A 15,043-nucleotide genomic window follows, 5' to 3' on the forward strand; every position below is an offset into this window, starting at 1 on the left:
GTACAAGAGCTACTTTGAAGCCTGTCCTGCCAGCAGCAGTTATGCCAGGAAGAAGACTCAGCACTCCAATTGGAATTGACAATAACTAGCAATGCAACCAGAATATAGTTTATCCTGTTTCTTAATACTTCAGCTTTCTCTTTAAAACCTTCTCCACAATAACACTGTTAATCTCAACACTAAAGGGAGGAGGAGTGAAGGGTAAGAACCATTTCTGTTAGATAACTACCACTCGCTGCCTGGTTTCATAGGAGCTCTTCTTGTCAGAATGGGCTACCTAGAGCTAGGAAGAAAAATACAGTTATAGATTTTCTCATCTCTGACCAGATTAGAATCCTACCACTGTACTTCATCAACATTAGATTTCTGGTAACTAAAATCCTGGTGGTATCTATCTGTGACACCTGGCCCATGACAGTGATGCACAGTGGAACTGAAAGCACATCAGTCACACTGCATGACAGCTATTCAGGGAAGGAGGAGGAAGGGAAGAATAGAGAAGAGCATATACTGTTCTGATTTTAGCATCTAAAAATAACCCTTCTGGCAGGTAGAGAACAGCTTACTGTTTTACTGAGTCTGCCAGAAAAATTGCCAGTTGAGTCAAGCCTTTCTATGTAGAGATGATGAAAAGCTGAGGATGCCTTCTTGAGCAAAATAACAAGAAGCTAACAACTTTCTCCAAGGAACTCAAGCATCCTCCCTTTTACAGCATTTCTAAGCCTGAGATGCTGTAGAACATTCATTTATAGTTACTCCTTAACCTCTTATTGTATGTAATTAATTACTTTAAATCTTCCAGCAGGATGAGAAAGTGACTTCCGTATTCAGTCCTGTTACTGCTCTATTGTAACAGTGTAAAGCCCACTACACTGTCAGTAACAGTACTGATTTCTGAAGAGGCCTGAACTTCTCTTAAGTTCAGATGAATTCAGAGTAAAGCATTAGTCAGCAAGTAGGAGCTACCAGTTTAAGAGTGAGGAAAAAGAAAACAGAACAGGTTAGCTTGTGCATTGTGTTTTTAATCAGTACAACAGAATCCTCAGGGAGGAAGATACTAATTTGTAAGACTTCCACAAATAAATTAAAAAAACCCCAAATACGTCTAAGTTTTGAAGGGGCAGTTAAAAGTAACCCTTCCCTCCAAAGTCAGGGAAAAGGTAGTCTGTGGCTAACACCAAACTGCATTGAACCTGAGCCTGCAAACAAGAAACCATGCTGCATGCTACCAGGTACCCGAGTGCTGTCACTTCAAATTAATCAGTTTTTCAACTGTCAAACTTACAGGAAAAGCACTTGGTAACTATAGTTCTCTTTTGGGGACAGCATTTACAGTTCAATCCACCTTCTTTACTCACTGAACGAGAAGGTCCCACTAAGGCTTTCTAAATTAATTTCTCTTATGGGAAGTTACTAGACTTGCCCATTAACAAGGAATCAAGAGTTCAAATAAAGAGAACACTAGCCCTGGTCTGCACTAGAACTTTGCATCTATACAGCTCAGACACTACAGCTAACAGATCTTACCTCAAAAACTAAACTAACTTTTCCCTTTAAATTTCCAAGGTTTAAAATAAGAGTTTAGAATCCTTGCTTGATGACTGCATATCAAACTTCCAGTTGTTACTTTTCAGCACATGACAGCCTTCAAAAGATTATTACCAGCTGGTACACAGGGCAGAACCACCTCTATTACAAAAATACCTTTAGCAGATTTTATACCTGAAAAACTTCTCACAGCATTTAGAAGCAGCAATTTTCCCCTAAAGCCCCAAAACTGGGTCATTGAGGGACTCTCAGTTTAAACTGAGATCTTTGAGATAAGCAAAGTGGTACCATCCTAACTGGAGCTGTGCAGGAACTAAGTCATCCACAGGCACACATTGGAAATATCAAGAGCCATCTGTGCAGTGTTAGAACTGCTGAACCACACACTTTATTGCTCAAAGTAGAAGTGATATGCACCAATTCTTTTCCTGCTGACTTCCGTTTTCCTTCTTACCAGTCTCTTGCCATATTGCTGGCTTAGGGTGGAGACAGAAGTATTGGGATCTTCTCAGTGCCTTCTATGCCCAAATTCAAAAACAAATCAGAACATACTATCCAAACAAAGTAACTTTTAACTCTCATAAAAAACATCTTTCCAAAACATGTACAAGAACACTAAAAGTCAACATTAATTTAAATTTAATACAAAACCCCCATTAATTATCAAATTATTATCCCACATTTACAAGTGTTAAAAATCCACTTAGTCTATATCCTGGCTAGTTCACACGCTGGGATTTCATTTTGAAAGTGGTCAAAGGCTTTGAAAAACTAAGCATCCTTATTTTGTTAAGCATCTCTTTGAGCAGAATGCCACCTGCTAATTGTTTTGTTGGCTCATGTTTTACAGGACTACTAGTCAGGCAGCACATACAAACAAGTTAGCAAGATCTGGCTGTACAGGATTTTATACATATACCATTAAAGTGCAAAGAATGCCATCCAGTGCAAGTGCAAACTCTCTTCCTGAAATCCCTATTTAGCAAGCGAGACGAGGCTCCCTAATGCTATCCAATTAAAGGGTCATCATCATCATATTGTAACTGAAGTCGGGAAAATGGCCTTGCAGAAGCTACTCTATTCTTGGAGATTATAATAATGCAGGTGAAGGTGGTCAGTACCATCAAAGCCCCAATGACTATCCCAATAGCTTCTGGAAGGTTTATGCACCACTGGTCAGCAAGCAAGCACTTGGTGTTACTGAAAGTGCCGTTGTGGGGCAGTGGTGTCAGGCCCAGGATGTGGCACATCATTGGGTAAATATCAACATTGTTTATTGTGCTCTGCTTGTAACCCCGATGAAAAGCAGGCCCGTGAGCAGCCAGGAACGGATGCATGCTTGGGAGAGCATTGTCATAGCCATGGTCACCTACTGGAGAAAGGCAAAGTTTATAGAGTTAAAATCACAATTTCTGTTTGCATATTGAATATTCCCCTCCCCTTCCCTCCACCCCCCAAATGCACATGTTGTAACCAAAGACTAATGCAGACCATAAAAGCAGTTCTTGGATCAAACACAGAAGGAACCCAGAGTTCCTCCTCCCCAGTCCCCAGAAGTCTTTTCCCATAGTGGTCTTCCACCATGGTTCCCCCTCCATTATCTCTTTTCAGCCATCAACACTTCCAGTTTTCCCCTTCTCACTTCTCATGTCAAAGTTGAAAAGGAAGTGGTCACTCCACAAGTCAGTAACCAGAATGTAGATTTGTGCTTCTCAGGTTTTAGACAGGTATCTCCCCCTTGCAAAGCAGACACTTTGTTTCTTAAAAGCCAAGCACTTTTCCTTAAGCAGGGTTCAGTTCCAGCATGTGAAGTACCCTCAAATCATGCTTATCAGATTATGTACTTCAGGTGAAGGGACACCCAAGCAGTCAAAACACAGTCAAAGGACGACAGTGTTGGTGACAGGCATATAACAGAACGTTTGTGGCTATAAGGCCATCAGTACTTGGACATTTGGTAGGTTTTTAAGAAATACTTCAGATTTTTGGTGGAATATAAAGAGCTAAAAACCAGCTATAATTAAATTTCCTAATAATATGCCTGAAAAATTTGACCAAGATGCTAAAAATTTCTCATAGCAAACTCAGCACAGTATTTGAGTGGCTGCATTTAAGTTTTGAGTTCATTTCTCACTAACAGTTAACAAGTCTCTTTGAGAACTGTCTCCTTGTCTCCACTGAAGTTTCTGATGTGAAATGTCAAGATTCCTATTGATTAGGTCACACTCCCCACTTCAGTGTAGTTCAATATTCCTTTTTAATGTTTTCCACCATTACATTTGTTTTCCTTCTACTGCTCTCTTGTTTTGAACAGAGCTGTTCCAAGTCCCCAGTCCAACAAAGACTCCTATCTTTCACCCATGAAGTGGGAGGGCTGGTGTGTGCTGACACAGGAACAGTGTAGGGATTGGTACACTAGCCACTCCTTATGCTGCCACTCTGTGATGGCAAGTACAATAAACACTTAACCTTTTTGGCTAAAACCTCCCCTGGCTGCTTCTGGGGAGCCTTGGCTAGCAGAATTGTTTTGAAAAGTGATTCACTTCAACTGATACAATGCTGTTACTTATAAACATAGACTTATTAACTATTTTTAGGTACATGGAAATGAATCTAACCATAAACAAGAAAGAGACCTCTATTAGAGAACATAGAATCATAGAATAGTTAGGGTTGGAAAGGACCTCAAGATCATCTAGTTCCAACCCCCCTGCCATAGGCAGGGACACCTCACAGTAAACCATCTCACCCAAGGCTTCATCCAACCTGGCCTTGAACACCGCCAGGGATGGAGCACTCACAACCTCCCTGGGCAACCGATTCCAGTGTCTCACCACCCTAACAGGAAAGAATTTCCTCCTTATATCCAATTTAAACTTCCCCTGTCAAGTATTGCCAATTTGAAGATGATTGTACCAAATCTATGATGAAATTAAAATATAAACATATCTTACCTTGAAAACAGTACTTTTGTACAAATAAGCATAAATTCATAGAATGGCTTGGGTTGGAAGGGGCCTTAAAGCTCATCCAGTTCCAACCCCCTGCCATGGGCAGGGACACCTTCCACTAGACCAGTTTGCTCAAAGCCCCGTCCAGCCTGGCACTGAACACTGCCAGGGATGGGGCAGCCACAGCTTCTCTGGGCAACCTGTGCCAGGGCCTCAGCACCCTCACAGTCAAGAATCTTTTCCTAATATCTAAATCTCCCCTCTTTCAGTTTAAAGCCCGTGGCTTTCATGTAACTGTTGCATTTTTTCAGTAAGTTACAGACATCTCTCGTCTGCCAAAAAACAGCCCCGCATGTAAAACACCTGGAAATATAGATATATATATAGCCACACCTATACATATGTATGTATGCAATTTGACATTCATAACATGTAGCAGGAAAAACATGCAGCAGGAAAAACATGCATAGCTTAGCAGTGCACTATATGAAGTGACATCTCATTTGTTTTTTCTCTTTAAAACATACTATTTGATACCCCTAACAGGAAGACCTCTGGTTTCTTTGGCCATTATTGTTGTGTTCCTATTATTTTTAGTATTTCACCCCATTTATTTTTATTTTCTATTATATGTGCTGTAGCATTAAGTATTGTGTCTGGCATGCTTCAATCTGTGCTCTTATATATTTTATAAACAAAAAATGAGCTAAACCACCTCTAGTAGAAGCTTGAGACTTGCCTAAGATAACTCTTAGGTTGAAAGTATTTTAGCCAAAGAAATATCCCCCATCTCTTCCTCATCTATTAAAACACTCCAGACTCAGGCTGAAAATGTTCTAGAAAATGCTGAGAAGTTCCTACAGAAGCACAGCACCAGGACTCCACTCATTAAACTGGGACCAGCCTGCACATGGCTGGAATGAACCCAAGACAGTTTATCAACATAAGCCACCAAGAGCACAAATGAGGGACATGCACTTACATTTTGACAGTGACTCATTCTGTACAATGGTCCAGCCTTCATCTGCAACCAGGATTATGGGTTGGATTCTCTTATTATGACGATAATGAAATCTGTCTGGAATTTCTTCTTTGAGATACACTTTCATGTGATTGTTGCATTTTTTCAGTAAGTTATACACGTCTTCCTTATCTGGCAAGAAAAAAAAGTGCATGTGAAACAGCCAGAAATGATGTCCTGGAACTGTAATTACCTGTCATTAAACCTGAGATTTATTTTTATTTTTTCAAAACAATTATTCTTTAAAAGGCACATAGAAAAGTTATTTGTTCAGGTCCCCAGTGAAACACTACATGTATCAAGGTGAATTGGACAATCTGCTCTCATTTTGAATGAGGCACCTCACAGCTGTGGTTTTGAAACTACAGTTGAATTAACCACCTGAACGCGCAAAGCAGGAGGGCAAAATTCAAGCAGAGAAATCAAGAAGAAGCAGTCATGCACCAAGGCAGTAGATTTTGTTACTATATATATCACTTTGTTCATTAGAATTGCTTCAGTTTGGCCACAGATGTGGAAACTGAGACCAGCAGTGTCATGACATGCCTGTTAGTAATTACTCCAACATACAAAAATTCTTAATAAACACAAGGGTTTATTTCACGCTCACTGTGAATTATAACCATATAGACTAAGTGAGCAACAAGACAGCAGGCACAGAATCACAAAATGGTTTGGGTTGGAAGGGACCTTAAAAGAGGTTATCTATTTCTAATCCCCCTGCCATGGGCAGGGACACCTTCCCCTAGACCTGGTTGCTCCAAGCCCCATCCAACCTGGCCTGGAACACTGCCAGGGATGGGGCAGCCACAGCTTCTCTGGGCACCCTGTGCCAGGGCCTCACCACACTCACAGGGAAGAATTTCTGCCTAAAATCTCATCTCAGTCTCCCCTCTGTCAGTTTAAAGCCATTTCCCCTTGTCCTGTCCCTACAGGCCTTTGTAAAAAGTCCCTGTCCAGATTTCTGGCAGGCCGCTTAGGTAGTGGGAGCTGCTCTAAGGTCTCCCAAGAGCCTTCTCTTCTCCAGGCTGAATAAGCTCAACTCTCTCAGCCTGTCCTCATGAGCATCTTCATTGCCCTCCTCTGGGCTTGCTCTGACAGGTCCATATCCCTGCTGTCCTGAGGGCCCCAGGGCTGAATGCAGTACCCACACTAGGAGCCTGTGTACTCTCTCAACAAGCTGTACTAGGACCATCTTTACCAACCATAACAATTTGACACTGATTACCAAAGCAAAGTACTTTCTAAATAAACATTCTTTAACTTATTCATTAAATTATGTCAAACTTGCAGAAGCAGTGTAGTTCACCTTGCAGAGATGTGAACAATCTGCCACAGCGTGTACTTTTCAGTAGTAAGGTAACATTTAATTCTCAGTGTATGACTTAAACACAAAACAAAGAAACAAACCAAAACATACTCTGTCTTGGCAGCACTGCAGCAACTGGACTCTTGTCTATCAGAGTGTAGTTGTTGCGCCCAATGCAGTTATCCAGGACAATCAGCTTCTTTGCTGAACAGGAGGTCATTCCATGATCACTTGTTATGATGATATTAATAGTATCCCACAAACCTAATGCCTTCAATTTATTGGTAAGGAAACCAACATGACTATCCACTTCTTCTAATACCTTGCGCATGTTCTCAGTGTCCTCTGGCCCATACTTGTGTCCACTTGCATCCGGTTCTTCCCAGTACAGTATAGCAAAACTGACCACTGGATTAGAGCTGTTCAGCCAGGCAATGATTTTCTCTACTCTCTCCTCAAACGTTACTGAAAAGTTATACTTCATGAAGAACTGAGGGGTTGTATCATTAATTTTTACATCGGTACCAGGCCACATTGCAGCAGCACTTGCTCCATTTCCCTGCTGTTGATTTGTCACCCAAATTGGAACTGCCTCATTCCACCAGAAGGGATCCGAATCATTGAACTGTGAAAACTTCTTCCTGGCATCTGCATCGTACATGTCATTGGCCACAATGCCATGGCTTTCTTCATATAAACCTGTCACTATGGTATAATGGTTTGGGAAAGTCTTGGTGATAAAAGAATTTGTAACTTGTTTTACAAGCACACCATCCTCAATGAACTCCTGAAGATGAGGAAGTTTATAGGTTTCCAAGTAATCAGCCCTGAAGCCATCAAAGGACACAAGGAGTAACCTGGATACTGGATCACCCACAGAGCGAGCACAACAGGCAACTATTCCAGAGAAAAGTAATGATAACATCGAGTTCATTGTTGATACTTCAAAGTATTTACAGCAGGTAATCAGATGCACCTGAAAAATTCAAAAGATAAGGCATGTAACACAAAGTAATTGTACTGGAACCAGTTTAACTAGCTAGACATCATGTACATCTTGCTTGTAGGAGATAACTGCTAAATAACCCGTCTAAACAACCACTGAAGTTAACAGTGGATTTCCCTACTGACTTTAGAAGCTTCTCATATATTGTCATAGTTTTTCATACATTAAAACAACTGAGCAATGAGATTTTCTTTCATTCTAGACTAAATGAAAGGAAGAATTGCTTTCTCTTTTTTAAGCAATCACTCTATCGTTCTGTGTCTTATTATGATTCTGCATTCAAAGACAATCAGTATTTTTCTTCATGTTCAAGCACAGACACCTGAACAATTCTGGCTCTGCATTTAAGAATCCTCTGCAGCTCTAAATCCTCATTACACATCACTGTTCAGACCAGAATTTTGTTTTCTTCTGTAATTACAATTTCTCCTTTTCATCCCATCTTTTTCTGCAGTTTCCACCCTCTCGAGTTGCTGGAAGACTTTTGAGCCTTTCAACACTCCTATTTAATCATTGCTTACTCTGTACATAAAACTGCCAGGAGTAACTTCCGTTTTCCTTCCAAGCTGTTGCATATCTACCATAACAGCATTTAAACCTGTTCTCTATGTACCATATTTCTTTCTAAGTAAAACTGAAAAAAAAAAAAAAATCATTAGTAACCTTAGGTATGAATCAAGTATTTCTCACCAATGAACTCATTACTATTACGAAACAAGGCATGATTTGTAAGCCTTTTTTTATCCTTAAACTTATTATGTGACAGGAGTACTTTGTTCAGAATTATTCTATAAGCCTTTAAGAAAGAGGAAGCGAATTCCAGGTTTCACAAAAGCCTTTGCAAGATGGTCAGACAGCGTATTTACTTTTTGAAAGTAAACCTCACCCCAGCAAACTTCTCCTTTATCTTGCACACACAAAGGTGATTCCAGGATGAAGAGCAGGTATCTTCCTAACTATAGTAATAAGTTCTGGCCTATCTCAACTCTTTTCCCCAAACTCTTAAAACCTGTGAGTGCATTACTTCAAAAATGAAAGTAGCTTTAATGCTGGCTAAAACTTTAGGAGGGAGTGGAATTCAAAGCATGGGAAATCACACACACCACCCCCCCTCCCCCAACCAACAGTTAAAGTTTCTTTAGAAGATACAAATGTTTGAAGAAAGGATAGTCCAAAATAGTTTTAAGGGATCCTCTAATACAGAGGACTTGTGACACACAGCCCCTTTAAAGAGAGGCAAAAATGAAGAAATTACATAAGCAATAGAGAGAGAATTATCTGCTTCATGTTATCAATTGCTTAAAAAAAACAGAAGCAAGGGTTTTCACAGCACAGTAAGACTTAAGACCATAGTATTAGCTTCAAAATACTCCGAAGATGCTAAGCATTTCTGGTTTACACACTGCATCAGCTTGACTCCATCCCTGTTTGCATGGGATGCCCCATCCCTGACAGTGCACAAGGCCAGGTTGGGCCGGGTTTGGAGCAACCTGGTCTAGTGGAAGGTGTCCCTGCCCGTGGTAAGGGGCTGAAACTAAATGAGCTTTAAGGTCTCCTCTAAGACAAACCATTCTATGGTCACAGGTATCCTGAACCTCCTAACCAGGCTTCCACGTCCCCTCTTGCTCGGCTCGGTCAGGAAAGCGGTACCTTGCGGGCTGTCACCGCAGATCCACCCAGTGCTCAGCGTTCCTGGACCCAGAGCGCCTGCACCGCGGGGCCGCTCAGCCAACGGGCCGGCCCCGTGGGGCTCCGGCCACACCGCGCACACAGGCAACGGCTCCGCAGAGCCCGCCAACACTTCACTTCCCCTCAGCCGAAAACCGAGGGAGTAGGAGACGCAGCCACCAGAGCCCGGGGGGGGTCCCTCGGCCCTGCTCCGCTCTGCGCTCAGGCAGCACCACTCACCACAGCCCCACTGTCGTCCCCTTCCCCGCTGCCCGACCGCCGCTGTTCCGCTCCGACCCCACCGTGAGGGCCCACTCCTGCTGGCAGCGCCGCCGGGACAAACGCGAAGGGCTCCGGAGGAGTCCGGCCGCGGCGGGGAACGGGGGCAGGAAGCAGGACGGGCAATGCGCCTGCGCACCCGCCACACTCGCGGCACCAACTGCTTTAGGGGCGGCAGCGCCGGCGCTGCCCGGGGGGCGCGGCTGCGGGGGGCTCTGCAACATCCGATTGGTTGAGGGCTCGCTGGAGGGAGCGCTGATTGGCTGTGGGGAAGTGGGCGTTGCGCTGTAAGACGTGGAAGGGATGGGGGGAGCCGAGCTGGGGGAGTTCAGGGGGGGCTGTGGGGAGCGGGGCTAGGGAGAGGTGGGGTGAGGGGCAGGCGGAAGGTAATCGGTGGGGCTTGAGGTGAGCTGTAGGGAATCACGGGGAGCTGGGGGATGTGAGCTGAGCTGAGGGGCCTAAGAGGTACTGAGGGAACGCAGGTTGCAGGGAGCTATGGGGGACTGAGGAGCAGGGCTGTGGGAGGGTGATGGGAGGAGAGCTGAGGCGAGCTGCGGGAGGCAGCTGCCACAAGCAGGGAGATGTGGCAGGCTGCGGGAGAGCGTGGGGTTTATGAGAGGTGTTAGCTTCTCCGGGCGGGGATGCGGGTCCTGCTGGTGAGGGGTCAGAGCTTTCCTGGGGCACAGGCTGCTTGCGGGGGTGCCGCTGGCTGCAGAAGGATGCTGCCGGGTGAGGCGAGGCTGTGACCGGTTGTGTGACGGAGTTGTCCTGTGTCTCCCCGGGATGCCTGTAACCTGCCTCCTTTGCAGCTGTCGCTGTGGCCTTTGCGAGGCAATGGCGGCTGCCAGCGTGATTATCAGTTTCCTGTTCTCGGGGGTCGTGCAGCTCCGAAATACTGTTTCCTGTGTGTGACCTTCTTGCGTTCTCTTGTGGCACACTGGTTTGCCCTAAAACTTTAAATACAAGCAGGAAACTGTGAATTGTCTTATGTAAGTATGTATGTATGAACTGTGCTGTTGCATGTAAGTATGCTGAATGCTGCTGCCGCTGTTTGGAAAGCAGTGCGTTATGGTATGATGCGTTGAGGTCTGTTTTGTGTCCTGGTATAAGTTTACTTCATAAATTAAGGCAAATAGTTGACGTGCCCTTGGTTTTCCTTTTTATTATGAGAAGGCGTGAATAATTCTGCAAAAGCTGTTAAGTTACTGGTGCTGAATAATAATGAAATCAGCTTTGCCTGAACAGAGAAAATAAGTGTCCTTTGGTAGCACGGAGCAGAAATAATCAAATTTCATCATAAAAACTGAGAAGACAACCTGTCTGTAACTTCGTGGCAGACAAAGAATTTCATACTGTGCATCCTCTTAGCTTGTTTATACTCAATGCCTCATAGATTTGAGCTTGTTTCTTTCTAATGCCTTTTATATATGCGTGAGTTTGGCAGGTTGTGCTGCCTTTGCATGCTGGCTCTAATGGTGTGGTATAATCAGCTGAATAAAATGGCATGCCTCTGATTCACCTTGATTTAGGGAAATGTAGCAGGGGGGACAAAACACAGGAGGAAAAAAAAAATCCAGGTGAGCTTATAAGACTTCTTGAAGGTATTTCCATGTTATTTGTCAAGTTCAAGTCAGGGACTTTGTCCTTTGTCCCTTTTTTCCTCTTGTTTTTTTGTTGGTTTTTTGTTGTTTTTTTTGTGTGTGTTTTTTTTGTTATAATAATTCACATCTGTAAATATGCATGTGACAGTAGATCATGTGGAGGAGGGAAGTGTCCTTTACCAGTTTTTCTTCAAAATATTTACTACACACAGTGAATTAGAGGTCAGAGGAGCACATAACAGTTGTCATCTTTTAGCCAATTTCATCAAATTTCGATTGGGGTCTTCTTAGAAACTTTATGCAGAGATACAAATATATTTTAAGCACCAATGCTCTTTTGTTTACCTGGTTTGGCAACATAATCACTCAGCTATTCAGTGCTAAAAGGTGTGAGTAATCTTTTTGCCCTTACCCAGGTGCTTTTGAAACCTATTTGCAATATTCACTTATTCACGAGCCTGGCCTAATATAATGTATTCAGTTTGACACATCATAAAAGCAGCATACCACACCAACTTTTGACTTTGAACTGGGTGAGCCAATATGTATTGCATATTTAATACATCTCTTGGTTCTGTTTACAGTGTATGCCTACAAGAAAGGTGTGGTTACATGTATACTTAAGAGAAGTAAATCTGGGAGGTACCAGTCAATACGTTTGCCTTTCATCACCTTAATATATCTCTGTATTGCATTTCACCCCGTATTTGGCTGTACAGTCTGCAGTTCTTCTAAGCTCTAGACCATGCTAAATCCTGCCTGAAGCTGCACAGATTTACTGCTCTGGTGTAATGGAGCATTTGCAGCTTGAATACTATTACACACATTCGTTTGTGTCAGTGGTATTCAGTGAATGATGGGAAGTAAAGGGCAGGCAACTTCAAAATATTCTCAGTGTTTGGCTAGGTTTAGTAAAACACTTAATTTTTAGATGGGAAACAATACCTTCCTGTTGTCAATGTTATGGAGGGAAAACAACTTATTTATTTGGAAGAAGACCAAATGTTGCAGGCGGGTAGTTCAGATACTTAAGAATAAGCTAGGCATTTTCTGTCTTAAGAAAAAGCAGGGCATTTTCATTACTTAAAAGTTAAAATAACTGAATATTGACAGAGGCACATTTTCTTGCATTTTTAATTTTTTTTCCTTAATTTTATCTGTGTGGTGAAATCTCTTTGATCATTTTTGCTGAGTATTTTTTTTTAATCCATTTGCTGTGTTTTGATGCGTCTTTATACAGTTGAGATGAAGAAAAATGGGAAGACATTCCATAAAACAGTAGAAGTTTTAGGTGACTAACACCTGTTAAACTGTATTCAGTGTTAAGCTTTTAGTACCCATTTATTCTAAGAAATAGGTTGTATGTGGAGGCTATAAATAAAACAGGGCTTTTGACTCTGCTGTTCCTCAAGCTGTCCATGGAATGATGTCCGGAAGGCTGCATGACAAGGTGATAGAGAGTAGGGTGGTGTCTCTGCTTGCTCTATTTTGGATACTAGAGCCTCCATCATAAATGAGCCTGAAGCCAGATTGATTGGGCTTCCTGAGGGTGCTTGGTTTCAGAGGCAAACAAGGATTTTGAAATGATGCCAGATTTTAAAGGCAAACAGAAATGTTTTCCTTGGAGCACTTGGGGGAATAAAAATCCAATATTTCTTAGGCTCTCAGATTTCTAATGGAGTTTTTGACCATAGAGCTAGAGAGAAAACCAAACAAGGTTTTATAAAAGGACCTGGAAGACCACAGATAAAGGGCTTTGGAATGTCCAAATCAGGAATAATTGCTTAGGCCCTTCAGCAGGTAAAGCAGATTTTCAAATGTCTGTTGATAATTCCTGGTATTCTTAACATCTAAAAGCTGTTGATGAGAGTTGAATGTCCTCTGCAAAATAATTTCCTGTTTGTCTAGTTCACAATGGAGAAGCATCTGTCTTCTGCAGAGTTAAATTTACTGATATGCTGCCTTTAAATACACCTTTTTGCAGTCAGTAGAAAAGCAAAATCTGGATGAAGATAAATCACTGTTATTACAGCGTGGTCCTGAACTCATGAGCTAGCCTGCAGCATCGAGGTCAGTTTTAGCTGAGCAGCAAATGGGTTTCTGGAGGCCTGACTGCTGTGTCAAACAGCAAGATGATCAAAGTCTTCTACCAAACCACTGTCTTCTGAAATGTTTTTTAGTGTGTGTTTTCGTTTCCTTATTATGCACTATGTCTTAAGTAGAATGCAGAAACTGCTAAAGCTGCACATATCAACAGTTATTGTGAAGCTGGGCTGAAGTGTATGTTTCAGAACATGCTAACTCCATACACACACATAGCAGTACAGATAAAATTGTCAGTGTATCTGTGCAGCTTCTTGTCCTTTGTAAAGTAGCCCTTCTTAGCAGCAAGGTTCCAGTGATGATCTTGGGTGCCCAAAGGTGACCATCCAAAGACTGGAGCACAAACAGCCATACTGAACAGTCCTGTTCCTCCTCCTCACCAGATCATTCCCATCTTGAAACAATCTGGGGAGCTGCAGATGCTTGGACTGCTAGAGTGCTGCTTTTCAAAGGCTGTTCCTATCAAACAGGTGTGTGTTAAATGTCTGTGGGAATAACTGGATAGAGGAACTTGAATCTGTCATTCTTCTAGAGAGAACAGAGAAAAAAGATCCCTCTATTTCTACTGACATAAAAAAGGTTCACCATCATTCAGGTTCAACTGTTTCCAAGAATGCACAGGTGTTTTAACTATTAGGTTTTCTTGTTAGGGCTGGACAAAGCCACTTTAGAACAAGGAAGTGACAGACCTCAGTTTATTTAGGTTGTGATGAAAGATTTACAAACTGTTTGCTAAAGTGTAGAAGCATCTTCAGGAAGAATAGATAAAACTTAAAGATTCTTTTAATTAAAGCACTGAAATCATAGTGATAACCAACTAGAAATTGCCTCCTGAGAAACTGCAATAGAAACATTGCTGTTTCTAAACAGGGCTGTTAACTACTGAAGCTGCTCGTAGCACTTCCAGATGAGTTGGAGTTTCCAGTGCTGTGGAATATCTGGGAGACAGGCAAATTATTTGCTTTCCTAAAGGGGCACCCAGGAATAAGTCTTGTATTGGGAATCGGAATTAAATAGTACAATGTAGCATTTTGCCTTTATTTACTAATCTCTGAGAAGATGCAAGGTATGCTGACATTCTTGCTACTCTTCCTTATTTCTACTCTTCCTCTTGGGATAACATACTCTCATAGTATAGGAACTTCTTTGCAAGCTAGTCTTCTGCTTGACTATTTTAAGCTGGAGGTGCTGATTGCTGCTAAAAGGGGTTTAAGGGTGAACAGCTTAAGTTTCAATAGCAGCTTCAGTGATTTTAACATACTATTCTAAGTGTGTCAGGGCCCTTACTATGTTTACTGGCCTTCAGAAAAAACCAAGTTGGTCTATGCAAACTCAAATACCAATAAATGCCTGTATGTGTTCTGGGGCTACTGAACTGACCTCTGTGTTTCTCTGTAGAGTGAAGCAGGCAATTATCTAGGTTTGTAGTGTGAGTTATGGAGTTCATTTCTAGGCTTTTAAATGTAGGTAAATTCCAGCCTTGCTGTCTGAGAAGATACTTATGTGAAGGAACTCAGATGACTGATACTTAATTTCGTTATGATTTAATTTTTTTCA

The 15,043-nt window shown here is 42.2% G+C and overlaps 2 protein-coding genes across 4 annotated transcripts in view; one reads left to right on the plus strand and one right to left on the minus strand.

Moving 5' to 3' along the window:
- Positions 1 to 1,001: 1,001 nt before the first annotated feature.
- On the minus strand, positions 1,002 to 9,931 carry ENPP4 (ectonucleotide pyrophosphatase/phosphodiesterase 4). Of its 3 annotated transcripts, none has more exons than XM_065681800.1 (4): positions 9,744 to 9,931; positions 6,941 to 7,805; positions 5,482 to 5,652; positions 1,002 to 2,920 (listed from the first exon to the last, which is right to left on the minus strand). In XM_065681800.1, exons 2-4 carry the CDS (start codon positions 7,761 to 7,763, stop codon positions 2,556 to 2,558), a joined length of 1,359 nt encoding a protein of 452 aa, XP_065537872.1. In that variant the 5' UTR covers positions 7,764 to 7,805; positions 9,744 to 9,931; the 3' UTR covers positions 1,002 to 2,555. The 3 variants fall into 3 exon arrangements, with proteins under 3 accessions (XP_065537872.1, XP_065537873.1, XP_065537871.1); XM_065681801.1 differs by lacking the exon at positions 9,744 to 9,931 and adding an exon at positions 9,486 to 9,725; XM_065681799.1 differs by lacking the exon at positions 9,744 to 9,931 and adding an exon at positions 8,357 to 8,425.
- Positions 9,932 to 10,663: 732 nt separating this feature from the next.
- Positions 10,664 to 15,043, plus strand: part of CLIC5 (chloride intracellular channel 5) — a 100,607-nt gene continuing 96,227 nt past the window's right edge. The window contains exon 1 of the mRNA XM_065681810.1: positions 10,664 to 10,771. The gene's annotated coding sequence lies outside the window, so the exon portion shown is untranslated. The remainder of the gene's footprint in view (positions 10,772 to 15,043) is intronic.

Source organism: Lathamus discolor, chromosome 5 (assembly GCF_037157495.1).
Source record: "Lathamus discolor isolate bLatDis1 chromosome 5, bLatDis1.hap1, whole genome shotgun sequence".
Classification (NCBI taxonomy): domain Eukaryota; kingdom Metazoa; phylum Chordata; class Aves; order Psittaciformes; family Psittacidae; genus Lathamus; species Lathamus discolor.

What these genes read in the sequence shown, in the direction of transcription:
- ENPP4 (XM_065681799.1), bottom strand. Translation starts at nt 8,419, where the DNA reads ATGGTAGATATGCAACAGCTTGGAAGGAAAACGGAAGTTACTCCTGGC. An exon ending in TGCAGTGCTGCCAAGACAGA is followed by an intron (nt 5,653 to 6,940) that starts GTATGTTTTGGT and finishes TTTTCTTGCCAG; the next exon opens with ATAAGGAAGACGTGTATAAC. An exon ending in GAATGAGTCACTGTCAAAAT is followed by an intron (nt 2,921 to 5,481) that starts GTAAGTGCATGT and finishes GCCTTTCTCCAG; the next exon opens with TAGGTGACCATGGCTATGAC.